The sequence below is a fragment of the Wasmannia auropunctata genome, unplaced genomic scaffold, assembly GCF_000956235.1.
Source record: "Wasmannia auropunctata unplaced genomic scaffold, wasmannia.A_1.0 LD336092.1, whole genome shotgun sequence".
Classification (NCBI taxonomy): domain Eukaryota; kingdom Metazoa; phylum Arthropoda; class Insecta; order Hymenoptera; family Formicidae; genus Wasmannia; species Wasmannia auropunctata.
In genome coordinates, this window is record NW_012026798.1 from 1978287 (window position 1) to 2005025 (window position 26739).

Here is a 26739-nt window from a genome sequence, read left to right on the forward strand (position 1 = left end):
TGAAACCAACCGTGCATGCCTATATCGTGTTTCTTATTTTCGAGGAATATTTACAAAGCTATATCAATTTCATAAGTACAAATATACGCTTTGTAAGTACAGATATATCAGCTTGAAGCTAATTTTTCTTAACAAAAAAATACGAAAGTGTTAATAGCTTTTAGCGATAGTTTTGTAATAGTTATAATATAATTTACACTCAATAAGCGATATTAAAATCAATTTTCAGTGTACGCTTTGACAGCCAGTCCAGTTTGGAGCCAACTTTTCTTAACAAAAAAAATGTTAATTTTTAGTAGAAATAATGTCGTAATAGTATATATAACTTAAATCATAATTAATTTGTATCCTGTATAAGTGATTAAAATAGAAAAAATTCACGAATTAAATTTTCCATACGAGAAAGAAAGAAAGCACATTCGTAATGTTAAGAAACTCTTATTGTACACTTACAAAATTAATACATAATTCACTGCGTTGATAGAAAAATGACCCAAGTAGAAAAAATCAGTATTTAATATAATGAAAGGAAATCGATTCTACTCTTTAGGATTGATCTCAAAAATGCTAATTGTTTTATTTATGTCACTGTTCTATTAATGCAACGATATATGTCTATTTTTTCAGATTTTTTTACAAAAAAAAAAGAGAAGGAAAATCATAAGGAACTACATGTGTATATAAAGTGCAACTAGAAGGAATGAACTTCGTGGCGTATTCGGTTATCTCTCGTGTATCGTATGTGTATACAGTTTATCCTTTCCGTCTGGTTCGCGATAACGATGGGCGGTGATAGTCTCGTGACGGTTTCAGTTAAAGTAGATAAACGCGGCGCGGAAGTATTGTAGCTTTCATCTCGCGGCGATTCGGCCGTTTCGCGCCTTCGGAGAACTCGCGGTTCGAGAGGGCAAATTTCTTACGTAATCCTACGTTTCCTGCTCGCGTGATGCACCGTGCAGCTATGCGTAACTTTTTTGCGTGCCGCCTTTTTTTCTCCTCCACGTCGCATTCTCGTGACTTTAAAAGAACTCGAGGATCTTTGTGCTACAGCTGACGTAAAAAAAAATCACGTTTTACAAGACTTACGAGAGAAAATATTGTATTTCTCACGGATAACTTTTTCACGGATTTCTTCTCATATTAAAATAGACTGCAATGATATCTTTATTTATAATATCTATATTATATAAGATGTCTCAAAAATATCAATTTTATAATTTTAATAATTTATTTTCACAAGAGATCAAAGGCTTGTCGCAATCTTTAAGTTTACATTCAATCAATGATGAGCCTTTATTTCTTTCTCAAAATATAACGAATTCTCTGAGATTAACAAAAATCTACTAACAGTTTAACTAATTTTTTTTCTCTCAACTTTGGATTATGTTCAGTTCTTTACATTTAAAATATTAATTCTAACTGATGCGCGAAAATTTGTGAAAAATATTTAAAACAAATGCAATTTTAAAATGTGACAACATCTAAATGGAAAAGAGTATCGTTAAATAATATTTTCATAAACATCTGACTTGAATGTTAAAAGATGTCTATGAAAAATTAAAGAATTCAAATCGCGCGTTCTTAATGTTTCGTATAAATATATCGTTCGATTTTCATATTCTTAATATTGCATTTGCGTTAATATTCAATTTTTAATTCTAAAAAAAATTTATTGTATAAAATGGTGCAAAATCAATTGATATTTAATAAAAGAAGTACGATATCTCGGACAACGAATATAAAACAAAAAAAATCTGATCGAAATTGTATCGCTGAATTATTTAAAAAAAAATGTAATTTTTGTGATTATTTAACATAAAGTGATTAAAATTTTATGTTAAAAGTAATTCTCATTTAATTTATTTACGAACACGAGTCTTGTCACGGGAAAGGATGAATAAATGGATAGCGTAATAACGTATCTTAAAAGTTTGCATAATATTAGTGAAAATTGAAGTATGAAATTACTCTCCGCGTCTCTTGCCGCTCCTATATCTATAGAAATAATGAAACATCAGTTAACTGCGCAATCAAATCTAATCTCTATATTTATGAGAACGATTGAAAGTCAATCAAACACGCGTATCTCTCTAATATTTTTTTTCTAGATATGCCCGAGTTTGTTGTTTATAAAAGATACAATCTGCCTGTACAATTTAGAAAGCGACGAGTCTGCGCGTCGAGGAGACGGAGCGGCGCAGCGCGGAGCCGCATCGCGCGAGGTTTCGGCATCTCGACGCGGTATGTCAAACGCACATACACATACACACACACACACACACAAACATAAACATACACACGCACGCGTGAAAAAACGCGTGACAGCTCGCATTACCACTCCCACAGGGATGATTAATCCAAATAGCAAAACGCGTTTATATGCTTACATCCGATTGAGGTACTGCAGAGTGACGCTGATGATCTCACCGACGAGCTCGCTCTCGTTGACGTCGTAGACGCTCACCTTCACCGGCAGCTGATCGTCCGGGTTCACCCTGGCGACGAACTCGGCGAAGAAGCGCGAGTACTCGCCGAGGTAGTCGCCGTCCGCCACGCAGTCAGCGGCCATTGTATATATATGAAATATCGCTCGCGGACCGCTCGTAAAAAAAACGCACGTGCCTCGAGGAGCGACGCGCCACGACGACGCCACGCCACGGCCGCGCCGCTTTGCTCCGCTCCCGCTCCGGGTTCTCGTTCCGCTCCGGCTGTGCACGCCGCCGCTGCCGCTGCTGTGCGCGCGCGCTACGATATACGCTACGCTACACGCTTTGCTCCGCGTTCGACGCGCCGGCCTCCGCGCTCGGCGTTTTACCACGTTTTACGTGCCACAGCCTCGAGTGAACAATGGGACGCTATACCCCGAGTCGATACTCCCGACTCCGATCGCACCCGCGCACCGGACTCTCCGGCGTCCTCGACGGCGTCGACGCACGGCAGCACGCGACTCGCGATATTTATATATAAGTTATGTCATTCATTCACAGAGCGGAGAGCGTCCCCGCGTCGCACACCGTCGCACACTCGGGCAACCACTACGGACGCGCGCGGCGGGACATGGTTCGGCTATTAGATTTCCGAGAGTGCGTATACGTGTTGTACGCACGCACGCACGCACGCACGTATATGCACGTCACGCGCGCGTATGTGTAACGGAAAGAACGAGCGGCGCAATTACGAGAGGGGGGCGACGGGGGTGGGGAAAAAGGAGCAGGGGTGGAAGGGACGCGCGCCGCGACGTTCGAAACACTGCAGCAGGGCGTTCCAATTACGCTTGCCCGCGTCCGCGCGAATCTTTCCTTCCCGCGAATCTTTCCTTTCCCATTCGATTTCCTCGCGACGAGGACGCACTAGGAGATCGCCCGTCGGCGCGCCGTCGAAAGACCGCGCATCGTGCTCGACACCCGCGACCTTACCGACGTAACGATTCGACGCGTCGTTCCGCTCCGCGAGATTCTGCGCCGTCGCGCGTCGCGCTCGGTGGTTCAAGGCGAAGACAAATGTCGCGCGTGCGCGCTTCGTCGCGATGAGAGAACGTTACTTCCTTCGCGGGAAACGAATGGATTCAAAATGCTGAGAAAGAACGTGATCGTAAATAATCGAAATTTAAGTCCCGAAGCTCTTAAGGTGCCTTTTCACACTGACGCCGGACGCTCATTTTTAGCGTCAAAACAGATCACATGATCAAAATTGATGCTTGGTCAATTCGTCAATTTTGATCATGTGATCTATTTTGACGCTAAAAATGAGTGTCGAGCGTCAGCATGAAATCGTACCTTTAGCCTTCCCTTCTTTCTTCAGAGCCGGGAGAGACGCTTTCGGCATCGAGGATGTGTTCCCGCATTATATATCGGATTTAATATCGAATCGAATCGTCCCTCGCTCGATCGCGCCTCGCGATAAAGTTTATCGATTCGAAAATTCAAAATTATTATATAAATTTGCAAAGTGCGAATGGACGTAAGGTAAACGTACCAGTGGCTGAACTTGTATCTATGTCTGAACAAGTACACATAGATTTATTTTTAAATGATTTTTTCATAATATTATAATTTAATTGTAATCTTTAAATATTTTTACAATTAAATTTTGATATTATAATAAAAAAAGTATTTGAGATTAATAAATTTTTTGTACGTGTTCAGACATAGATACACGTTCAGCCACTGGTACGTTTACCTTATTTCGTCGTTTATCCATTCGTGTCAATTCGCCGGCGGAGCGGTGAATTCTGTTGACAAAATTAAAGGATGTGTATCATCGTAAATCGCGCCAGTATCTGGCGCAAGGTCAAGACATCGAGCGTTACGTCATGATGGCATATTTATTCACATGCTGCAAAACGTACTTCACATACATATATATATATATGTATATTACTGAACGCTCGTGACTCTCGGCTTAAATAATAAATACATGTATGTACAACAGGCTTTATACGCTTAAGGCACGCTCGAAGATCAACGTTATTTTATCGCGTCATTTTATCCTTTTTACGTTTTACGTTTGACAAATGACAATTAAAGAGACACACAGCGCTTTTTCACGAACGCGCCTTAAAAAAATCTCAAGACACACACGTGAGATTCGCTGCTATAATATGGTGCACCTCGTGTCGAGGGAAGACGCCTCCGTGCCCTGCTTAATCTCCTGGCTCCGTATGTGCAGATACGAGTTCTGGAACTCCTTCTGCATCCACTCGGGCAGCGGGGCGTTCCAGTTCTCCGGCGGTTTCTCCCTCTTCTCCCAGACGTCGTTCTGGTAATGCGCGTGCAATCGCCTCGCCCGGCGCTGCTTCTCGCTCTTGATCAGCTCGTTCTGCAAAGACACACATTCGTTCCGGTGTTACTTGATCGCGACGCATCCAGACGCCGGCGTTCGTCGACGGCGAAACGCCGATCGTAGCAACCTACGTACATATGCCTCCTCCGACTTGTACTTCTCCCACTGATAGCAGTTCTTGTAATCGGTCTTCCACTGGCTGCAGTCGACCGTTTCGCCGTGTATGAAGTACTGATGGAAACGAGCTTTCACACCGGTGCAATCGTCATACTCATCCTTGTAGATCATACACGGCCTCACCTGGAAGGAGAGGAATGCGAATTGATAAAATGTCCGAAGTAACGTGAATACAGGCGTAATCGCGCGTACCATCCACTCGAACTCGCGAGGTTTCTCCTCTTTCGCTTCGCCGGCTTCGCTCATATTCACCAAAGTACATCAATCTTTGAGATATCACGTGAAAAATAGAAATAGATTATCTATTTACTCGCTGGATACGTATTTAACATACAATATAAATATAACAACTACAACTAGAAGCGATGGTTAGGCATAAGTTTGGTTAAGGTAAAAGTGGCTAAAATCACAGTCAAAAGATATAGAATTATAGGTTAGATATAGGTTAGGTTGGATCTAAGAACTGCTTCATTGTTGCGGCTTATTCAAAATTAGAAAATAAGCTCCCTGCCCTCCCTGGAAGGAATTTTACTTGCTTTAAAAATTTTTGTAATAATTTTTAATTTACATTTGCTTGAGCATCGATAACATAACTTTTCAAGTAGCGAATAGTAGTAATAAGTTTAAAGCGTTGCCAATTAAATTCTTTTTTTAAAATATGTGTTTTCATGGTTTGATTTTCGTCCAGTCGCTCTATTCCTAGGGAAATTGACCGCCGCGAATTTTCTGTCGTCGCAAGTCTAGTGTCTACAATGTCTAAAATTCCCTAAATCTACAAGTCGGGCGACCAATCGCAAGAACCTAAAAACATAAGCGTGTCGAGCTTGATGGAGGAGGCTCGGCAAGAGGAAACGGGGGGCAGAAGTCGGAACCTGCGGGTCGCGGGATATGAGTTGCGGGTGGTAGAGGTTCTTGTTCTCTCTCTGCCTGTCACTTTCCTAACCTCTTCGCGGCACTCACGGATGTCCCGGTGTCTCTGGTGCCGCGTAACTGGTGCAATAATCGATTACCGGTGATTAAATTCGCGCGTGAACAATAACATGATGTCGCGGTCGGTGCGCGCGGAGACTCGTAGTCGCGCCAAGGACGACATTAAACGTGTGATGCAAGTGGTTGATAAAGTTCGCCATTGGTAAGTTTCCCTGTGCCGTGTCGAAGGGTGAGAGAAAGGCGGAAGGGAATCGCCGGCACGCGTGCCGTTTGTCGTTTATCGCTCGTTTCTCGGCGCTTGGCTTCTCGGAAAAGGAATCGTGAATCGTGCGAAAATCGTGGGACAAGTGCTTTCGTCCCCGTTTCAATTGTCGCGAAGGGCGTGCACGCGAAAACGCTAATGAGAGACTGCGTGGCCAGTCGCTGATGTTCGAAATTGAAATGCCCGTTTCGAGTATTAAAATTATGTAGGAACTGTGCTGTCATGTTTTTAATCCGCTGGAAACGTACGTTCTCGGATAAGAATATCGTCAATTCGATCAACGATTTCCTAGCTGAGCTTCAGATAGAGTGATAGAGTCTGTCACAGCAACAAGGACAAGCGTATAGCTATATATATAACATATAGTATATATAACATATAGTTTGGCTCTGAAAAATGACGAATTTTTTCCTTTATTGTGTAATGAATAACGAATGTTTTTGCTTTTACGTTCTATTGAAAATCGTTACTTATGTAATAAATACATAACAGAATTCTGAATTTGTATGTGGTCGCAGGGAGAAAAAATGGGTCACAATAGGAGAAACGACTATGAAAATATATAAATGGGTTCCGATATCGACACTAGATCAGGTACTTCACGCAAGAACAATAATTCATGCTGATTAAAATTAATCAGAGTGGATGCTCAAATTAAGAATGAATGTACTTTGTAGAAGAAAAAAGGGAAGACTGGTTCCGACAAGGAGAACGGTTTGCCGAGGAAAGGAGGAATAGATTCGTCAAATTCTAATTTCGGACTTACAGAAGACTCCAATACGTGTGAGTTTGGTTTTTTGGTAATTCGTGAAAGTTACCTGTGAGAAAGTTATCGTTGTGGTTTAACGAAATACGGATTTTCTGTCACCGCCAGGTTTCTCCACCGTTAGCGATTCCCAAGGGCTGACAGATTTCTCTGCACACTTGGGCTTTTCGGAGGACTCCAATTCGCAAAACAGCGAACCCGCCCCCAAGAGATTAAAGACTGACTAATGTTCGACCCGCAATCAGCATCACCGCCAACGTCGTGTAGAGGTTGACACATTTAGGAATCTATCTCTCCTTCGTGAATTTGCACTTGATAATTTTGCGTTAAGTCATACCTCTCAATATGGATGAATTGCGAGAAAAGTTTTTCTTTTCTGTTTCATCCAAATTTAGTGAGATATAGTTAATTTTATATATATATATATATATATATATATATATATATTATATATACATACATATACTTATATAACTACAAATAGTATCAGTCCTACGAAACGTTTTGAATTGCGTATAATGGAGTTTATTTTTTTACATATGAATTTATTACGAATTTCCTCATTGAATTTAGAGACTAGAAACAACGATCGGCTAATTGAATAGAATGAAATCAGGCGAGTGCTCAATCCATTTATGTATATGTATGTATATTACCTTTACACAAAATTTTTACCTCTTGAATCAGTCACTTATAAAGTGTACACAGGACGAAACTTGGAATCGAACTTAGAATCTGAGAAGTACGACTACGAATCAACCGCTCCACTGACGCTACTGCACTGAGCTACGCATCATCCTAATTTGATCTATTTATATTAAATTCTGATTTCTACATAATACCTCCAGAAGTGATGTGCAGCTCTATGTAGAAGCGATCGATTCGCGTAGGTCCTGAGTTCAGTCCTGATTCTCATTCCATATCGATTCACAAGAAATTCATTAAAGAATTGAAATTTTGAGTGAAAGATTAGTTTGATTTGAGGCGATTGTAACCCGTTTCGGGAACAGTAAAGTAATACACATGTTACATGTAACTCTTTCAAAATTTTAGGATACGAGAATTGTAAAAGTGACTTTGTGAGCGTTGAAAAAGTCTCGATAATGAAGCGGATTGTACATTCGTGGCGATTGTGTAGTAACATTGCAGTATTACTTTCTTTTGAAACTATATTTTTCTCGCTATAACGATATATTGTTGCACCAAGGGACGTATCCTTGTAAAAATACTCGAATGCTATTATGATTAGTTTTGCAAGTAAGACAAGTGCTATAAAAAAAAAACACGTACATACATATACATATATTTTACCTTCACACACAGTTCATGCTTCTGATAGTCCTTAAAAGTCATTGTATATATCTCGAGTACCATTTTCTTTTCTATCTATCGATACTATAGAACTTGCATTCCTCTGCGTTACGTTATAGCACCGTGACATGTACAAAATAAGCTTGGGCTCATACGAATAAAATAGTTGGATCTCAATCAGTACATACATCGCTTATGAAAACATAATAAATTTGTAGCATGTTTGTATAAAGATATAAAAATTAGTAAGAATATCTTCAGATACAGAGGTATTCTCACTAAATTGTTATAGCGATTATTTCAAAATGTAAAAAAATGTGTGTGATTTGTGGAAGTATCTAATTTATAATAGTATTTCCACTTATTTAATGAAACATCAAGTCGAAATTTGACAAGATAAGTCGTAGAAAGTTCGAAGAATATTCCTCGCGTTTTGCAAGTTTTTTTTTAAATAAAAATATATGTATATTTATTTATTGGTTTTTTTTTTAACACAAACAATGTATATTTAATATTTAGTTTAAAATATTTAAAAATTCATACGTATTCAACATTATGTATAAAAGATTTATTTGATTAAACATTTTACTTGACCACTGATTGATTACCAGGGCAGTATTTTACCGTCGTACTGCACGAAACAACCGGTTTGTTCTTCCGTCAATGAGTTCAAAGTGTCCAGAATACGGCTGACGCTGGTGTCGACGTCCATCGGAGCGTTGCTGCCACCCAGATCGGTGCGCACCCATCCTGGGTGTAAACACGTCACCAAAATTCCATCTGCCTTCAGATCGACGCTCATCGATTTTGTCGCTGCGTTAAGCGCCGCCTGTTTTGCAAGTGAGATTAGATAAGATTTCTCAAAATTATTTCAAGTGTTTCAACTATGTGTATGTATTGATCTCAGAGCGTAACATTCCAAGCATAGATTTCCCAGTTAAAAAAAAAAACGTAAAAATCTATGAATTATACAAACACAGTAACATACTTTGCAAATATTATTAAACGCAGTTATGCATTTCGAGATGTACAATATTTTGAGCCTCGAAAAGTTTTACCTTGCTGCATCTGTAAGGATAAAAACCGCCGTCGTTATTTTCGGCAATGCTGCCCAGAACAGATGTCATATTGATGACCGCTGCTCTTCTCACGCTCAGTCCCGTTTTATCCTCGGAATTTTTCGCAGCTGTTTTCAGCAGCGGCAGGAAAGCCTTGAATCAATTGTTACCTCCTCAGTTATGAACCGACGCTATTCGCCAATGTAAAATTCATGAATGTGAAATGACCGTAGGCGTACTTTTGTTAGCATAATCGGCGCCACGGTGTTTATGAGGAAAGCGTCGATGATCTGTTGTTTCTTCACGAGGCCGAGACGCGTGAATTTGCTGGAAATACCAGCGTTGTTGAAGAGAACGTTGAGACCGGCGCCATTTACCTTTTCGCTCACCGTGTCTACGACTCTCTTATAGTTATCCGTATCCGTTAAATCTGTAAAAAAAAAAAGAGAGACAGCGTAAAGTTATTTCGCTCGAACGATCGATGCTAGAACTTTCTAAGCTACATGTTTGTGAAAAGTAGGTTTGAGTTTTGTTTTGCACAGTAAATTTTTGATAAATCTGGTTTGTATTATATACAAGCACATTTATCAGAGGATACAGCATATGTCATTGAGGGCTTTCCGACATAATGACGTGACACAGCATTTTTTATATCTTCGTCAGACTGTTTGTAATACAGTTACAGAAATTTAAATTAAAATTTAATTTAAAATTAAAATTAAAGAAATTCTGTCACTGCTTCGACCTGACATCATAAGGTTAAATAAAATTCATAATTTATTTCTAATAAAATCATGAAACAGATATATTGCCACAAGTTTAATATCACATTAATTTTAATTAAAGTTCATAATCCTGAAGGGAAACTTTCAGAAAAATTCGCCGCTTTATGTTACAGGGGTTTCAAATTAATATATTTGCTCTTTCTGATGAAAACATGTTAAGACTTTTTCTAAAAAAAAAAAAAAGAGAAAAAAAAACAGTTGAGTTATCTTTAATATTTACTCCACTTTAATATCTATAATCTACAAGATAGACAAAGGAGTAAATAACAAAAACAAGTCTAAAGTTATATCCGCGATATATTTTTAAAGATTTCCGGACTGTTGAAGTTCTAGTCATGTTGCAAGAATTGTTCGACTTGGCGCAACGCTAAGCGCAGGGTGCTGTGGCAATTAAAATGTTTATGGAAATTAAAGGAATTTGAAGAATCAGGCAGTTTCGCGACTCTACTCTTATTTATTAAAAATTACAGAGAACCGAATATATGATTTATATGTTGCTATTTCTTATTGAGTGTTTCTTATTGAGTTTCTTACATCGATCGACGAATTATTACACGCGAGACGTGACGTAGAGATATTTTTGCATGTAACGCATGTGAATTCAACTGTTTAAATATAATGCGACGATTCTCCTTATCGCATTTTAACGGATAGTCGCACATCACGCGCCGATAAAGAATGAAAATTGATTTCCTTATCGCGCGCGAGAAAGGATTGATCTTCAACGTTTCTCAAGTTGAAAACTTAGAGCTAGGTCTTATCAGATAGCACGTATCGATCAGTACAGGCTCGGCAAAATCGCGTCTTTTTTTTCTACAATAGGAATATTTGCGACGTGTTCCGCTCCAGACGTTTGCGATCGCGTTCGGATTTTATTTTTCCTCGTTTCGCATCTGTGTCTGGTGCACGGGTATGAAAGCGCGCAAAGCGAACAGGGTGAAAGCATGGTTGGTTTGTTGCGAAAGATCGCAAACAATCAATTCTGATTCGAGCGATCAAGAAACCGAGGAACATAAAGCGCGGAGTAAAACAGAGAGGCTAATAGACGGTAAGACAGAGAATAAAACGGAAAACAAAACGGAGAGCGATGTGGAGAACGCGGTGGAGAACCAGATAGGCAAGATAGAAAATAAAGTGGGGAGTAAAACGCAGGGTGATATTGAGAACGAAGTGGAGAACAAAGTGGAGATCCAAATAGACAAGTCAGAGAATAAACTAGAAATTAAAACGGAGGACAATGTTAAGAATAAGGTGGAAAACAAAATGGAAAATCAGGTAGACATGGCAGAGGATAAAGGCGGGAGCGAAGCGGAAGGTGATGTCGAAAATAAAGTAGAAAACGAAATGGAGAACCAGATAGACAAGACGGAGGATAAATTGGTGACCATAACGGTGGGCGATGTCGAGAATAAGGGGAAGGACGAAGTGGAGGACCAGAGAGAAGAAGTAAAGAATGAAGCAGGAAGCTCAATGGAAGGTGATGTCGAGATCGAAGTGAAAAACAAAGTGGAAGAACAGACTGACAAAGTAGAGAATAGAGCAGGAAGCACAACGGAGAGTGAGGTCGAGAAGGAAGTGGAAAACAAAGTGGAGATCCACATAGACAAGCCAGAGAATAAACTGGAGATCAAAACGGAGGGCAATGATGAAAATACAGTGGAGAACAAACTGGAAGACCAGATAGAGAAAGTAGAAAATAAAGCAGAAAGCGCAACAGGGGGCGATGTCGAGAACGAGGTGAAAAACAAAGTGGAGATCCAAATAGAAAAGCCAGAGAAATATAATAAACTAAAGATCGAAACGGAGGGCGATGTCGAGAACGAAGTGGAAAACAAAGTGGAGATCCAAATAGATAAACCAGAGAAATATAATAAACTAGAGATCGAAACAGAGGGCGATGTCGAGAATGTAGTGGAGAACAAACAGGAAGATCAGATAGATAAAACGGAGAATAAAGCAGGAAGTGCAACAGAGGGTGATGCCGAGAATGAAATAAAAAACAAAGAAGCAGAGAGCAAATTGGAGATAGATGGCAACGTTGACAATAAGGTGGAGGATCAGCAGCAAAATATTCTTCTCACGTCACCGCACGCAGGTAAATATATTAGCATTGTTCTTTACCCGATAGTTAAAACATGTTTCTATAAGAATATTCAGTCTGCTTAAGGTATTCTCATAAAATCAACGGGCTAAAAATTTGTTTATGTCATTGTTTTATCACCGCGCTACAACCGGTATAACCAGTATAACCAGTTTTTTTAAAAATTAATTAGGATATTTTTTTAGTTGTTTTAATCGACACATGGTTTAGAGAACAGTATGAATTTCAATAAAGGTCAGGAAATTTTTACAAGAATACAAATATTTTTTAAATTAAAATCCGGCTTGAAATCGATGATCGATTAATTCGAATTACTGGCGTTTATAATAAACAAAATAAAATGAAAAAAAAATTCAATCTGGAATAGCGCAATATTGCAATTACATTTGAATATAATATTATTGCAGCGCGTTCGTTTTTCATGACAGAGTAATTTGCAAACAAAATGTTAAGGCTATAATCTCCTTATTTATTAAGTTGCTCGAAAAGTTCGTAGGAATTTTAAAAAAATAGTGTTGCAACTCATGCAATACCAATTAGATATATTATTTCATGTCATGATCAATCAAGTCATATCGAGTTATGACATCTGGCATATTTTGAAAGATGACGTTTCAACGTACATGTTACAGTAACATTTGCGCGAATTCGTTAAATATCGGTTTACTCGGATACAGATAATACTATCGGTCTCACTGCCGTGTCGCGAGCGCGTAGTACATTGCGTTTTTTTCAATTCTTAGAATTAGAAGATAAAAAAGTAAGTTAAATCAAGATTAAAGTTGATCTACAAATGGGTATAAATAGGCATTAGTCGTATGCAACTGGAGAGCGAGAGATTTCATCATACATAATTGCAAATCATCCCAGTCACGTCTTTATTTTACAAGAACGTTTCGTCGCGACGGTAACAAGATAATTCTTCCAGCGGAACGATCCGATATTTCAAATTCCTTTGCGTCAATCAGGATGAATTTTTTCAGGATGAATACTTGACAGACTAGCGAGAAGTTTTGGCTTACCTATCTCGATGATCTGTACGGTCGACGATTTGTCGGCGAGCGCGCGTAACTCCTGCAAAGATTTCCCTCATTTTTGTATTCCCTCTTTTCGTATATAAACGCGAGCGACGAGAAGGGTTTCTTCGCGATTGTATCTCGACAACCAGGCTTCGCCAGGCCGTGATAGAGCAAAAAACCGGTCCTGGACGCTCCGACTTGCGCAACGTTCGAATATCGGTATCGCGTACGGATCGCGCGTTCGCATCGTGACTCACCGGCGCAAAATCGCGGCGACGGGAAGGGAAAACCGGGGAGGAAGGATGACGTATAATAGATGGCGGTGACGGAGGCTTGTGGTTAACGAGGCCGACGTTCGTCGGTGTCCCGTGTCAGTGTGACTTTAACCGTCGCTCGAATCGGGTTTGGCGCACAGTGGTGGAACGAGTAAGAGAAGGGACCTCGACGGTTCAGTTGCACGCCAGACAAATCTGGAAAAGATTCATTCTTTCGCGCGAGGAGCAAAGAGAGTAGCGATGGCGCCGATCGGTAAGTATATTTTTTTTCACACACGCGCGAGTTGCATAACGCGCGTCAATCGGAGTGGCATCGGCCCGTCTCGCCCCGCGCGGTCTCCTTACCGTCGCCTTGCTCGCGTCGCGGCAAGTGGCGAAGATGCGGTCCGGCGGCCTCGGCGACTCGATCAGATGCCTCACCAGGCCCAGGCCTAGACCGCGGTTGCAGCCGGTTATAAGGATCGATCTCATCGCGCCCGCGGTTCCCGGTCACCTAGACTGGCGTCGTCGTCGTCGTTATTGAAGGGGCGAGGAGCGCGGAGTGTGCTGTACGGGACTGTGGCGTGCGGCTAGCCGCTAGCGGCTGATAGCGTGACCACGACACGCGTATTCGGGCCTCTCACTCCGGTTTCGCTTCTCGCCAGTGCGCGGCGCGGCGTGGCGTTGGAGCATCACTACCGCGAGTCACTGCGACGGTGCCGCGACGCCCGACGGCTGACGTCACGTGCTTCGACAATCGTGAAAAATTGCATGTCGCCGATTATCATGGCGACACTGACGGTGTTCGCGCGGCTCGTGTCATCTCGATGCGCGCACGCCAAGTTGCACGGGTTAGCGCGTCGGCGGCCGCTCCTCGCCGCCGGATGCGACGCCGGTTTCGCCTATGGCAGAAGCGCGATGGCCTGCATGTGCAGTGAGTGTCCGAGGGAAGGTACCGACCGACGAGTAGTGTCGCGATTGCGGTTTGTTATGTAAAAAGAAAAGTTGCGACACCGGCTGGCGCGCGAACTCGAACCGACCCGAGGATCATCCGCGACTTGATTTATGATAATGAATTTTGACACTCGAGACGTGTGGTCTTTTTAGACGCGAGGTTTTTTTTTTTTAGACGTCTCTATTGACCGCGTGAAAAGTTTCTTTTATTTATTTGTTTTTTTTTTCTTACAAAAAGTTGAGCGTTACAGCTCTGTAACGTTTAACTGTTTCTGATCATTTATTTCGTTAAAAAGTTCTTATACAAGGTATAACAAATAGAAAAATCATCCTTTCAGCGGATCAGCAGGACTACACGTACGATCTCTTGGTAATCGGCGGAGGATCCGGTGGCCTGGCAGCAGCTAAGGAAGCTGTGGGACTAGACGCGAAGGTCGCAGTTTTGGATTATGTAACGCCCTCTCCTATGGGCACCACTTGGGGCTTGGGCGGTACCTGCGTCAACGTGGGATGTATACCGAAAAAACTCATGCATCAAGCCGCACTGCTCGGCGAAGCTATTCATGTACATAAACGTTGCTAACTATTGCGATTAAAGTGATAAATGGGATTCGTGTCTGATCTGATGAATCGTATCGTTTTTAGGAAGCTGCAACATTCGGTTGGCAGCTGGATCCCAAGACTGTGAAAATCAACTGGGAGGAGTTGAGAACTGCCGTACAAAATCACATCAAGTCTGTGAACTGGGTCACTCGCGTTGAACTCAGAACAAAGTTGGTTATTTTCTAATTTTTAATAAACCTCATAAAATCAAGGCATTTCGATAAAAGTATTTACCTCTTTGAAATATTTATCCGTAGGAAAGTTAGCTATTTCAACTCTGTTGGACATTTCAAGGACGCACACACGGTAGTTGGAATTAACAAAAAGGGAGAGGAACAAATTTTTACGGCTAAAAACATATTAATCGCGGTAGGTGGTAGACCTAGGTATCCCGATATTCCAGGTGCTTTAGAATACGGTATAACTAGCGACGATATCTTCAGTTTGGAGCGTGCTCCAGGAAAAACCCTCATTGTCGGTGCTGGATGTATCCTTTTTCCATGGCATTTTATACGATTTGTTTTTTAGACTTTCCATTGTAATTGTGCAAATTGAGATTTTCCTTAGCGATGAGATATAGATATCGGTCTGGAGTGCGCTGGCTTTCTTAATGGCCTGGGCTACGATACGACGATAATGATTCGATCGATCGCGTTACGTGGATTTGATCGGCAAATGGCAGAACACATTACCGAGGAGATGCAGCAACGCGGCGTGAAATTCGAATATGGGGCGCATCTTAAAAAGGTTTCGAAACGAGAGGATGGCCGCCTTCAGGCTGATTGGGTTGACAAAGTATGCAAATTGTACAGATTTATATGTACGATTGAAATAACTGCATTCGAGTGTTTTTATAATTTGAATTTCTTTTAGAACGGCGAAATTCATAAAGATGATCCATACGATACCATTCTGTTTGCTATTGGCCGACGATCGCTCACTCAAGAGTTGAAACCGGAAAACGCCGGGTTGAAGCTTGTTCCGGAAACTGGCAAGATCGACGCAATTAACGAACAGACGAACGTTGAAAACATTTACGCGGTTGGCGATGTGCTTCATGTAAGTTTTTTCAATATTTCGTATAAAAAAAAATATTGAATTGAGATTTAGATAATTCTTTAAATATTTTTCTATATATACTTAATTTAATTTTTGCATTAAGAATTTATAGATATATATCTATATTATTTAATCGATTTTTTCAATTCTATGGTTGCTATATAATTAACTGAAGAAGACTGTGAATTCGAAACGCGTTCTATTTTATAATTAATTTTATTATTAAACTTAATTTTTACCTATTTCGTTACATTTCTCTATTTGCTCAATCGTTAATTATTTATCTTATTGAATTTTGAATATTTATATTTATAATATTAGAAATATTCTAATATTTAATTATAGTGAGTTAAATGCAACAGAGAATTTAAATTGTAACACAATATAAATACAACACGATTATAGTCGTTATATTTTTTAAATCAAATTGTTGAAATATTTATACGTTGACATGATTATTATTGATATACATTATTAGCATGTATTAGTATGTATTTAGCTTGGCTCATTAGCTCTTCTATTACATATTATTTACAATATGATAATTTTTCGTATGTTTATTGCAGAGAAAACCCGAACTAACGCCGGTCGCTATACACGCGGGTAAGCTGCTCGCCAGAAGACTGTTTGGTAATTCGACCGAGAAAATGGATTACACAAATGTAGCGACGACAGTGTTTACTCCTTTGGAATACGGGAGCGTCGGGCTGAGCGAAGAGGCGGCAATCGCGAACCACGGGGAAGACGCGGTAGAGATTTTCCACGCGTATTACAAACCAACGGAATTCTTCGTACCCCAGAAGAATGTCGATCGTTGTTACGTGAAGGTCGTCGCGCTTAGACACGGCGACGAGAAGGTGCTTGGAATGCACTTTGTCGGACCCAACGCAGGCGAAGTGATTCAAGGATTCGCGGCTGCTATTAAGTAAGCGCTCGATCCCGATAACAATTTGCCATAATAATTTCTTTAAAAACTTGATCTTTAACCACCTAACTTATATTTCCTTGTATTTTCGCAGATGTGGCCTAACAATCCCGAAACTGAAGTCCACCGTCGGTATTCATCCGACTGTAGCGGAGGAGTTTACACGCATATCCGTTACCAAACGTTCGGGCTTGGATCCTAAACCGCAAAGCTGCTGCAGTTAGATCAATGCGCGCGTGGCGGCACTTCTCTCGATTACATTCGCAGATTTTCGATTATCCGTTAGGAGACAACGCGGCCCGTACTCTTTGTGGCAGAGCTCAGGCGGATATCTTTTGGGCTGAGTGACAGTTTTTCCGCAGTTGCATACGAGAGCGCTGGAATACCGCAGTATTGCATAAAATAAAAACGGTGAAAAAAAAAAAATAGAATTCGGAAAGAGAACACATGATCCGTTATAATCCGTTATGGCACACTAGCACTTTTTTTATATACATTGTTTTTCCAAGGAACACGCATCTTGTAACATACGCATTGTAAAAATTACCGTAATACCTGTTTGATAGCGATAATAAAAAAATAAATATTAATGAAATATTGAAATCATGATTGACATGGTCTTCGAAAGCAATTTCTTTTGTAAAAACAAAAGCTCATTTCCTCACCAGTTCAAAGTTAATTTCTTATTTAAACTGAATTATTCATCTTAGTGTCTTAAAATGCGACAAATAGCAAATAAATACAGTTAGTCTTTAATGCTTTTGTACATCGTTTTTAATAATTTGCCATGGCTCCATCGTAGCAAAATATTCACAAGATTGATACTGCATTTCTATAACAAGATAGAAACTATTTTTATAAATAATTGCGTTATAAATTTATACTACACTATTATTATTATATTAAAACTATTAAATAAACGTTATTGTGTTTATGAAAAGTAATTTTTGTTATTTCTACAGCTGCGTTCCGTTTCACGCATGATGTATGATTCATCAAATAAAACAAGACTAGAAAGGTAAATCATTTGCATAATGCGTGAAACGGAACGCAGCCTAATATCGACGAAGTCATCAAATGCAAATCCGAATTCTACTTTCAATTCCATTTCTTCATCCCATGAATTGACTGTTATAGTCGCATTTGTTATAAAATGGCGATGTGTAATGCCGCTTCTCCGTCGGACGTTGATCAATCTCGAATCGAAACTACCAAAGATACGAAAAGTATTGAAACAAACGCGAAGAAAAAATGTCTCGAGCAAGGACACACGGAGCACGATCTTTGCCCGTTCGTGAGTAAAAAGAACATAGAAAAATAATGTATTAGTGAATCTGGCATTTTTTAAATTTAACAAAAATTACTGCTTTTCTTTAGAAATTGCAATGGTCCTTCGGGATAAATCCGGAAGCACCTATTATAAATCTAACTACCGAAAATCGTGCGCTATTGGCGTACGCCTGTTCGCACGTGGCCGTGATTTATGATTACAATTTGAGGAAAATGTTACCACTTCTGGGTCACGTCGGTATACGTTTGGGAATTTGCCGCGAAACAATTACTGGCAAATAATAATACTGAAGAAAGACCTTGTCCTTTTTAGCGAAATGCTGTTAGAATGTTATCGACCTCGCGTGACGGCAAGTGGTTGTTAACAGCAGATTCCGGGGAGGATAGCGTAATAGTGGTTTGGGATACAGAAAAGGGGTAGTTATTTTTTTTTTTACGAATTGCTTTGCGATGTTACTGATACTTAATGTGTCAAAAAGTTAGCGGGATTATTAATATTCTCAGAATTCCCGTTTGCACGTTATTCAATCCCCACGGTAGTGAAGATATCACAGCTGCCAGTATCAGTCCTAATGCCAAACAAATAGTCACCGTTGGCGATGAAAAATCTCAGAATGTACATTTCTGGCTGTGGACTTACGGAAAGGATAAACCGGATGGTGCGCTGCCTATACATTCGTTAATTTACTTCCTTGTCTTAAAAAATTGAATACAATATTAAGTACCAATTTATAGTATATATTATCTTATATATACACTTTTATAATATTATCAAGAATTTCATCTTCCTTCTTATATTATTATATAATTATTACCTTTTTACAAAAAGATTCAAAGTTGTTATCGCTAAAATTTTTAAGGATATCTACAACTATTGAATAATCCAGAATTATGCTGATTTATTTAAAATATTTTCAGCATCGATTTCATTAATCGACATTACGTCTGAACGTGTCAAGGAAATAACTTTCAACAACGAATGTCCGGAACAATTTGCATTGACGACCGATTATCACGTTTTGTTCATAACTTGGGTTAGTGAAAAAAAATACATTGTTATGTGTAATTGTATATTTCTTACAATTAGTTGAAATTGTTAAATGAAATATAATACAAATAAATTAAAAATGGAATTTTGTGATACGATTTCGTATCGCAAAATTACTTTCTTTAGCTTTACATAAAGTTTCAAGTTTTGTTCTCTTTAAAAAGACATTATAAATGAAGTATATAGCTAAATTTTACTACACTAATTGTAAGCATTATTTTAAGCGTAAAAGCTTTTTTTCTTTAGAAAACCGAAAAAGAAAAATACTGGAGAAAAAATGTTTTATATAAAATTTCATCCAATATTTGATCTTGCTACTATCAACGTCCTAGGATATAAAGCTGCTACGACATATATTTCTTGTGTATATATACACACACACACACACACACATACACACACACACACACACATTTATATGTTACTTCTGAATTTCATGATTAAGAATGGTCAAGCTTTGAGCTACGATTGTCCCAAAGTTATGACAAAATTTCAACATATTGGAATTTTTAATACATCATGCTACGTTCCGAAAATGCAACAAGTGTTTACAGCGAGTACAAATGGTATCGTCTGTTTTTATTAATAATTTATTAATAGCCTGATTACCTATTAAATAATATTTATTTTATATCGCTATTATTTCAGGCTGCGTTTTGGTATGGGATAATGTTTCTTGCAAAGACAAGCACACTAATAATATTAAGAAAAAGAAACACAAAAAGACTCTTAATTTACAAAAGAGCAGTATTACAGTTATCATGGATAACGAAGGGTATATAAATTTAAAATTTCTCTAGTAAATCTAGTAGTACTTAATGTGAAAGTGATATATAATTTTAGTATGCTTGTTACGGGAAATTCGAATGGCCGTATTAATTTTTATGATTATCAGTTGAGACTTTTGTATTGGTGTGAAAATTGCGATCTTGATTCCATTCGATGGCTAAGCTTCGATCTTCAATCCAATTTGATAGCTCCAGTATTTACTATTGATCATATATCTGAAAGTAAGCTTTATTTTAAAAGAACCTTTTGGTGAAAAAAGTTCTGATATATCATATAAAATTTTAAAAAGTTTTTTAAAATTATTTTAAAGATTTTGTTTTCTTCAAAAATTATAAAATAAAAAATTTTAGAATATTTCAGAATTTACATGAAAAATTATAGATTTTCTTAATATTTTTAAAAAGTACTTTAATTGATTTAAAAAATCTGAGAAATTTTCTAAACAGTAATAAATTTATACAGAAATTCTGAAAAATACAAAAATTTGTATAGAATAAATTATATAGAGATTTATATGAAACTTTTGAAAAATTCAAAGAAAAATGTTCGCTAAGATCTGTTCTATATTTCTCTTAATCCTGATACTTTCGTTGTTTCAAAATTGTTCCTTCGTATATGCTTTTCCATATCTATGAACAAGAAAGCAAAGACTTTGTTATGCATGTCAATGCTTAATAAAAAGAAAAAGTAGATACAAATCATAACATTGATATATTTTCATAAATCAGAAGAACGTCAGGATAGTAGCAAAACGAAAACAGTTTCAAAACTCACTGTTAACGCAGAATATATTTTTAAAAATTACAAAAATAATAAGCCCACCGCAACTAATGAAAAAACATCGGGTTCTTTGCCAACGGATGCTACTCTACAGCATTTTCCATTTAATGTCCGAAATTGTCTTGCATGTAAGAACTCTTGTAATTATTCGCGATATATATCATATGAATTATATAACAATATTATACTCGTATATTAAATAATGTTAAAACATCAATATACATGTAGTAAATATATTGGATATATTATATTAGTTATATTACGATATTTTTCTTTTATCTTACATTTTGCTCTAGGTTCTTCTACGGGAATAATAGCGCGAATAGAAATTCGAAAACAGAAGTGTCACTTCGTGACTAGTCATCCGGTCGCAATCGTGACTAGTATGGACACTCATCCAGAAAGGTAGAAAAATTCCAAACAGGCTTGTAGCAGGATTCCGTTGAAATGAACGTAACAACAATAATTTTGCAAACAGGAATTATGTGGTTGTGGGCGACGCGCAGGGTACCGTGCATTTATACAACCATGAGACGTGCACTCTGATGATAGCCAGGAGCACGCCGCCTCTTCCGGATTACCTGCCAATTCTTGAAAAACAGATGATTGATGAAAACTTCATTTATGTTACCTGTCCGGAAAGCCACGAGTCCTTGAAAGCGGTTACAGCTATAAAATTCTCTCCGAGATGTACATACTGACGAATCTCCAATGTCTCTTTATTACTGTAAAGAAAGAAAAGAGAATCTTCGCGAATGCTAATAATTTTCTTTTAGGCGATATGCTCGTGTGTGGTTTAGAAAACGGGGCAATCTGGATTCTACATCCTATCACCTTGGATCCTATAGATGAGACACCGTACAAGCATTCTTCGACGGCCATTAATAAAATCGCTTTCGCGCGATGCACCGAGTACATGGCTTACGCAGTAAGAAAATTCAATTTATATACCGTCTCACATTCTACGGTATTTCGCGAATAATGTTGCATGTTATGACGACAAATTGAATTAATTATTAATTTAATGAATTAAAATAATTAAATAAATTCATCGGCTTTTAAAATCAATAAAGAGATTTTATTTGTAGGATAACGCGTTGACTGTGGTAGTGTTCAAGAGAAATGATATCGCCGCTTCAAAGGAGCGCAATGTGTGGAATTTGATTGGAAAATATCACTCGCATTATTTACCTATCAGAGATATACTTTTTGGTTCGCCCGCATCCGATTCCGATACACCGCGATTTTTCTCTTTGGGAGAGGATCGAGAGCTCGTCGAATATGACCTCGCACACAGGTATCGTATCGTAAAAGTACATTTACGTTACGTTGAAATTGCATAAAAGATGTGGTTTAATCGAATAAAATATTTGTATGAACGTTATAGTAAAAAATTATATTATAAATAAGATTAACGTAATGGAATTATATAAGTATGTAGAATAATATGGAGATATTGTCATTGAATTGAACGGTTTATAACATAATAGAGCAACTAAAGGGTTTATTTTTCAAAATCGTGATAAAATTGTCCGGGATTAACGTAACAATTTAAACTCTAATAGTTAATTTTCCAAGCATCTGAAGATGATAATAATTATAATTTGCTAGCTACGTTTTATAATTGTATTACAGCGGACCGTATCCAGTGCCAGGACTTCAAATCTTGCGTATCGATCGAATCGAACAGAGCGCAATTCCCCTTTGCCTAGCGTGGTACCCCGAGTCCAGTACTGAAAGATTCCTCATGATCTCAAATTCTGAAGTAATAGTCCTGCTATTCGTCTAGATTGCGTGAACAAAACATAATATCGTAATTCATGATCACAGTACAAGTACAAGCTCTTCAGTCACGCTACCAAGGCTATTTGCGGTACTTACTTGGGACCGATGTTCAAAGAACCAGTAGAACATTTTCAAGTAATGCAATGAGATTAATAAGATATACGTAACATTTATAATTATATAAGTGGAAAACGTAAAATAGGAACATTGAAAAGATACTCTAATATGATCAAATTTTAAAAGTCATTAAAATAATTAAAAAATTAAACGTATTAAAATAACTAAAGCGATATTTTTTCTTTAGAAATATTTGTTAAATATTTCGTAACGTATAACTTAAAATAATTAAAGAACAAAGAATTTCCCGATAATTCCACGTATTTTCAGAAATTTACATTCACTTCAAATTTTCTCTTTTTCTTGACTCATTTATCAGAGAATTTCCCTCTCTTTGTAATTAATCAACTATAATGCGTTAAAAATCGTCACAATGTCGATAGATCTTAACGGACAAACTTGTTGACAATAACGGCTACATGGTATTCGCGACGGATAGAGAAATCGGTCTTCAGTTAATGCCTTTCGACGGTAATCCATACAAGGTCGTCGGCATGACAGGTCATCCGCAAAAAGTTAGTTTACACTCTACAATACGTATTTATTGTTTAACAACTGGCACATATGCGAATATCATAATCCACCTCTGTTTGCAGATAATAAATATCTCTGTCAGCAACAATAAAAAAATACTGTTTACCGCAGGTCACAACGATCCGTGTATGTTAATGTGGAAAATCAAACTGAGGTTGGCTGTCTTTTTATTGCAACCGTGTTGAATTTTTATAAATTAAAATTCAGAAATTACACATATTTATTATCAATACATAATACTAAAATAAATCTCTCCTCGTCTTTTGCTCAGATAATAATTGATTTATAGACGTTGGTTCCATATCTATATAGATATTGAATCGACGTTTATATAAATCAATCATTTCTCCCTGGGTATAGATCTGGAAAGATATGATTCTATCTTTAGCGATCCTTTATTAACAATCCTATTATTTAATTTAAATGCATTTTTAACGGAAATGAATTATTTATCGATGATTAATGAATCTTTATTTTATCGATGATTAGTTAAAATTTAAATACAATTATTTGTTACTTTACAAATTGAAGGAAAAATCACTCGTACATTACGCAAGCTCGCTTTATCAAACATGAGTAATACACGAACAATTCATTTACTTCGATCTGTATTATAAAGCTAAATTTCTCGGTTCTGACATCATCATCTAATATGGCCGTAATGACATATAATGAGTCTTACCATTAAAGAGATAATTCTTCCAGATCCGTTGATATAATGGCGCGATTAGGCGGAGAAGGGCTTTCGCCGTTTTACTGCCTCATCGATGGCGGAAAGAAAGGATGGCTGGCAAATGAAATAAAGGATATGTTCTATTATGCGCAGATATTACATCAGGGCGAGATTACGACCGAACCCAGAACCGTCTCCGACACTGTGGTTGTCGAGCAGATTCCAAATCTTATGCGATCTATTGGCTATTATCCGACTAACAAAGAAGTATATCTTTGCGTAATACTAAATATACACATACAATGTTTCAACAGTCAGAATTTTAATAAATGACGAATTCTTTAACAAACTTGAATTTATTCTCTTTTCCGATTTGATTCTTTTTTAAATTTTAATTAATCATCGATAAAAAAATTCATTTTCGTCAGAAATGCATTTAAATTAAATAATAGGATTGTCAGTAAAGGATCGCTAAAGATAGAATCATATCTTTTCAGATCTATATCCAGAGAGAAATGATTGATTTATATAAACGTTTTTCTGCCATAAGTTAAAAACTTTCGAAAATAAAATCCATTTTACATTTTAAACTTCTACAGATTTTAAAATTCAAATAAGCAATAAGTTCTTGTTTTTTTGTGTTGATTGTACTAAAATCATAATAAAAGCTTCATTATTTGTTTGAAAAATTGCGAATATCATGTACTAATTAAGATTCGCTAATACAGATATTTTATATTTTTAAGCTAGAGAATATCATGGCAGAAATACGGTACAAACGTTACGCTGAAAGTGGTGAACTTGTCGAAGCGATCACTTTTGAAGAATTCGTGCGACTGTATGTGAATCACCGACCCGCGTTCATACTTTGCGTGCGCCACATAAAGGAAGCTTTTCGTACATTCGTCGAAGAGGATTATGCCAGTATGGAAAATCCTACTTTAACGCGAGAGCAGCTTGTAGATATTTTACTCGGAGGAACAATATTGAAAAATTTAATGGAAGGCGATAAGCCTATTGGTAAGTTTATCGAATCACTGATTACCGTATCTACTGATTGATGCTTATTGACTAAATGAGATTTCTCAAAAATTTACAATCTTAAATCATTACTGACATTACTACGATCGTGAACTAAGAGAATCCACCAAATTTAATTTTATTTCTATTTAGCACTTTATGTGCTCTGCTTCTTTAAAATTTGTAATCATGTCTTAAATAAAATGTATATTTGGTAAATGCAGCAAATTGTGCTTTTGAATGGACAAGAAAGCATAGAGACTTCATCAAAATTTCAATAAACAATGTAGGATAAAACTAAAACTGGACTATTTTCAAAATAAATATCTTCTATATATTTGTGGTTCGATATATAATTCTTATTTATTTATATTGCCATTTATCGCAGGTGAACCGTTGACTTTGCAAGAGGCATATACGTATCTCAAAACACTCACATCTCCCACCGAGGAAATGATCCAGACTCAACCAAGTCTGTCGCAAACATCCCTATCCTTCAATTTCCGTTTCCTACCGGCGGTAATTATCTCGCTCACAATATGCTTAATAAATACTAATGCAAATGGGTCATAAATAAGATAGACTCATCATTAGGCTTCCCGAAGAGTAATGTATTATTACGTTATGATACAGAGGATATCTTACAAAGATTTCACCATGGATATCATGGGTGTTGAATTGCTCGAGGAAACTATGGCTGACAATTGAGGAAATCAGCACGACGGTTACTTGCAGTACTCTAAGAGATTTTTTTTTACAGCTATGTACCGCTGTGACAAGGTCCGTTAAACGCAAGCGATTAATAAACCATAAACCGCGTGCGCGACTATTTTATTTTTTCAAATTTAAATTAATCGTAAGATTAAGAGAGGCGCTAGAAGAGAACCGCCGGCAGAATCGTCGTCGGCGTTTATTAATCATTAGCTCTTTTTTCAATTCGCGTAAAAATGTATAAACGGTACACGAAACTCGAGGAAAATGTAATAATGTAAGAGCATGACGTAAATTCGTTTTCTTAATTGTTTGTTTCATAATTGTTGCTGTAATACTGTTCAGCAAAAATTTTCAATGGACATACTCCATATATACATTTTTAATATTATACTATTTGCGATTGCCACGCGTCGTTATTTTATCGACAGTTTCATGGCCAAAGAACAATATCTGTCTACCTGTTGATCGATATTCGTAAACCCGATGTTACGATAAAATTAATACAATCAGCGAGACAATTAGACCGGCTTTTTCTGCGTGGCATAAAAAAAAACTGTCGGCGAAAAGGATGTTTGACTGCGGAAAGAATAAAAATTTATTCCAAGGCAATACCTATACGATAGACTAGAAGCAAGGAAAGATTCGCCTCCCGTGAGGTCTCACACTGCTTTGAGGAAGCGCTCCGCAACGATATCCGTACACCGTCATCATGAAAGAGAGACCAATCGATGACGCTTAGCGCGTATAACGATTAAAAAATTTAGAGTAGAATCAATTAAATATCAATTAAAAAAAAAAGACATTCGTCGTTTCCGTACCCATGGTCCTAGGAAAATTAAATTCGACGAGTTATACATTTATAACAGCGTGATCCTGCACGACCAACGAAAAGATATCGAGAGTTAGAGCGTCGATCGCAACGAGAATGGCTGAGACCTGGGGCACAGACACCGCCAAAAAAAAACAAAAAAATGCCAACGATCACAGGTAGAACTGCAACCGC

At 37.8% G+C, this 26739-nt stretch overlaps 6 protein-coding genes across 10 annotated transcripts in view; 3 read left to right on the forward strand and 3 right to left on the reverse strand.

Moving 5' to 3' along the window:
- The window catches only part of LOC105462945, a 54146-nt gene extending 51490 nt beyond the window's left edge, over positions 1-2656 (reverse strand). The window contains exon 1 of the mRNA XM_011709888.1: positions 2388-2656. Within this exon, the coding sequence (XP_011708190.1) occupies positions 2388-2569 (182 nt within the window). The 5' untranslated portion in view covers positions 2570-2656. The remainder of the gene's footprint in view (positions 1-2387) is intronic.
- Positions 2657-4305: 1649 nt separating this feature from the next.
- Positions 4306-5603, reverse strand: LOC105462946 (UPF0545 protein C22orf39 homolog). The gene is made up of 3 exons (XM_011709889.1): positions 5152-5603; positions 4918-5082; positions 4306-4818 (listed from the first exon to the last, which is right to left on the reverse strand). Exons 1-3 carry the CDS (start codon positions 5203-5205, stop codon positions 4594-4596), a joined length of 444 nt encoding a protein of 147 aa, XP_011708191.1. The 5' UTR covers positions 5206-5603; the 3' UTR covers positions 4306-4593.
- A 225-nt stretch (positions 5604-5828) lies between these two features.
- On the forward strand, positions 5829-8918 carry LOC105462950 (B-cell CLL/lymphoma 7 protein family member A-like). 2 transcript variants are annotated; one of them, XR_976136.1, is made up of 6 exons: positions 5829-6091; positions 6670-6745; positions 6829-6934; positions 7026-7186; positions 7971-8128; positions 8840-8918. XR_976136.1 is itself a non-coding variant. In XM_011709896.1 (5 exons), the coding sequence occupies exons 1-4, from the start codon at positions 6000-6002 to the stop codon at positions 7142-7144; spliced, it is 393 nt and encodes a 130-aa protein (XP_011708198.1). In that variant the 5' UTR covers positions 5829-5999; the 3' UTR covers positions 7145-7186; positions 8840-8904. The 2 variants fall into 2 exon arrangements, 1 of the variants encoding a protein (XP_011708198.1); XM_011709896.1 differs by lacking the exon at positions 7971-8128 and having other exon boundaries at positions 8840-8904.
- On the reverse strand, positions 8775-13953 carry LOC105462949 (uncharacterized oxidoreductase C663.09c). 2 transcript variants are annotated; one of them, XM_011709893.1, is made up of 5 exons: positions 13812-13953; positions 13195-13246; positions 9526-9716; positions 9287-9439; positions 8775-9057 (listed from the first exon to the last, which is right to left on the reverse strand). In XM_011709893.1, exons 1-5 carry the CDS (start codon positions 13935-13937, stop codon positions 8833-8835), a joined length of 747 nt encoding a protein of 248 aa, XP_011708195.1. In that variant the 5' UTR covers positions 13938-13953; the 3' UTR covers positions 8775-8832. The 2 variants fall into 2 exon arrangements, with proteins under 2 accessions (XP_011708195.1, XP_011708196.1); XM_011709894.1 differs by lacking the exons at positions 13195-13246; positions 13812-13953 and adding an exon at positions 9790-10240.
- LOC105462947 (thioredoxin reductase 1, mitochondrial) lies at positions 10855-17595 on the forward strand. 3 transcript variants are annotated; one of them, XM_011709890.1, is made up of 8 exons: positions 10855-12166; positions 14738-14964; positions 15045-15172; positions 15260-15489; positions 15583-15797; positions 15876-16061; positions 16628-16986; positions 17081-17595. In XM_011709890.1, the coding sequence occupies exons 1-8, from the start codon at positions 10984-10986 to the stop codon at positions 17208-17210; spliced, it is 2658 nt and encodes an 885-aa protein (XP_011708192.1). In that variant the 5' UTR covers positions 10855-10983; the 3' UTR covers positions 17211-17595. The 3 variants fall into 3 exon arrangements, with proteins under 3 accessions (XP_011708192.1, XP_011708194.1, XP_011708193.1); XM_011709892.1 differs by lacking the exon at positions 10855-12166 and adding an exon at positions 13511-13719; XM_011709891.1 differs by lacking the exon at positions 10855-12166 and adding an exon at positions 14198-14379.
- Positions 17596-18072: 477 nt separating this feature from the next.
- Positions 18073-26106, forward strand: LOC105462951 (WD repeat-containing protein 66-like). Its single transcript, XM_011709897.1, has 21 exons — positions 18073-18280; positions 18364-18510; positions 18590-18693; positions 18781-18935; positions 19195-19310; positions 19770-19890; positions 19973-20099; positions 20168-20334; positions 20842-21021; positions 21190-21298; positions 21372-21583; positions 21670-21821; positions 21982-22190; positions 22529-22658; positions 22724-22813; positions 23179-23310; positions 23392-23483; positions 24035-24269; positions 24749-25022; positions 25411-25541; positions 25656-26106. Exons 1-21 carry the CDS (start codon positions 18140-18142, stop codon positions 25728-25730), a joined length of 3099 nt encoding a protein of 1032 aa, XP_011708199.1. The 5' UTR covers positions 18073-18139; the 3' UTR covers positions 25731-26106.
- The last annotated feature ends 633 nt before the right edge of the window (positions 26107-26739 follow it).

Bases quoted from the DNA above. Each gene is read 5' to 3' on its own strand.
- LOC105462946 (XM_011709889.1), bottom strand. From the start codon at position 5,205: ATGAGCGAAGCCGGCGAAGCGAAAGAGGAGAAACCTCGCGAGTTCGAG. The intron at 5,083-5,151 runs GTACGCGCGATT...CTCTCCTTCCAG, and splicing joins CTCGCGAGTTCGAGTGGATG to GTGAGGCCGTGTATGATCTA. The intron at 4,819-4,917 runs GTACGTAGGTTG...GTGTCTTTGCAG, and splicing joins ACAAGTCGGAGGAGGCATAT to AACGAGCTGATCAAGAGCGA.
- LOC105462947 (XM_011709890.1), top strand. From the start codon at position 10,984: ATGAAAGCGCGCAAAGCGAACAGGGTGAAAGCATGGTTGGTTTGTTGC. The intron at 15,173-15,259 runs GTTGGTTATTTT...ATTTATCCGTAG, and splicing joins CGCGTTGAACTCAGAACAAA to GAAAGTTAGCTATTTCAACT. The intron at 16,062-16,627 runs GTAAGTTTTTTC...TGTTTATTGCAG, and splicing joins CGGTTGGCGATGTGCTTCAT to AGAAAACCCGAACTAACGCC.
- LOC105462950 (XM_011709896.1), top strand. From the start codon at position 6,000: ATGATGTCGCGGTCGGTGCGCGCGGAGACTCGTAGTCGCGCCAAGGAC. The intron at 6,092-6,669 runs GTAAGTTTCCCT...ATGTGGTCGCAG, and splicing joins GTTGATAAAGTTCGCCATTG to GGAGAAAAAATGGGTCACAA. The intron at 6,746-6,828 runs GTACTTCACGCA...TGTACTTTGTAG, and splicing joins CGATATCGACACTAGATCAG to AAGAAAAAAGGGAAGACTGG.
- LOC105462949 (XM_011709893.1), bottom strand. From the start codon at position 13,937: ATGAGATCGATCCTTATAACCGGCTGCAACCGCGGTCTAGGCCTGGGC. The intron at 13,247-13,811 runs GTAAGGAGACCG...AAATCTTTGCAG, and splicing joins GCGACGCGAGCAAGGCGACG to GAGTTACGCGCGCTCGCCGA. The intron at 9,440-9,525 runs GTACGCCTACGG...AATTGATTCAAG, and splicing joins CGCCGATTATGCTAACAAAA to GCTTTCCTGCCGCTGCTGAA.
- LOC105462951 (XM_011709897.1), top strand. From the start codon at position 18,140: ATGGCGATGTGTAATGCCGCTTCTCCGTCGGACGTTGATCAATCTCGA. The intron at 21,584-21,669 runs GTACATACTGAC...ATTTTCTTTTAG, and splicing joins TATAAAATTCTCTCCGAGAT to GCGATATGCTCGTGTGTGGT. The intron at 23,311-23,391 runs GTTAGTTTACAC...CTCTGTTTGCAG, and splicing joins TGACAGGTCATCCGCAAAAA to ATAATAAATATCTCTGTCAG.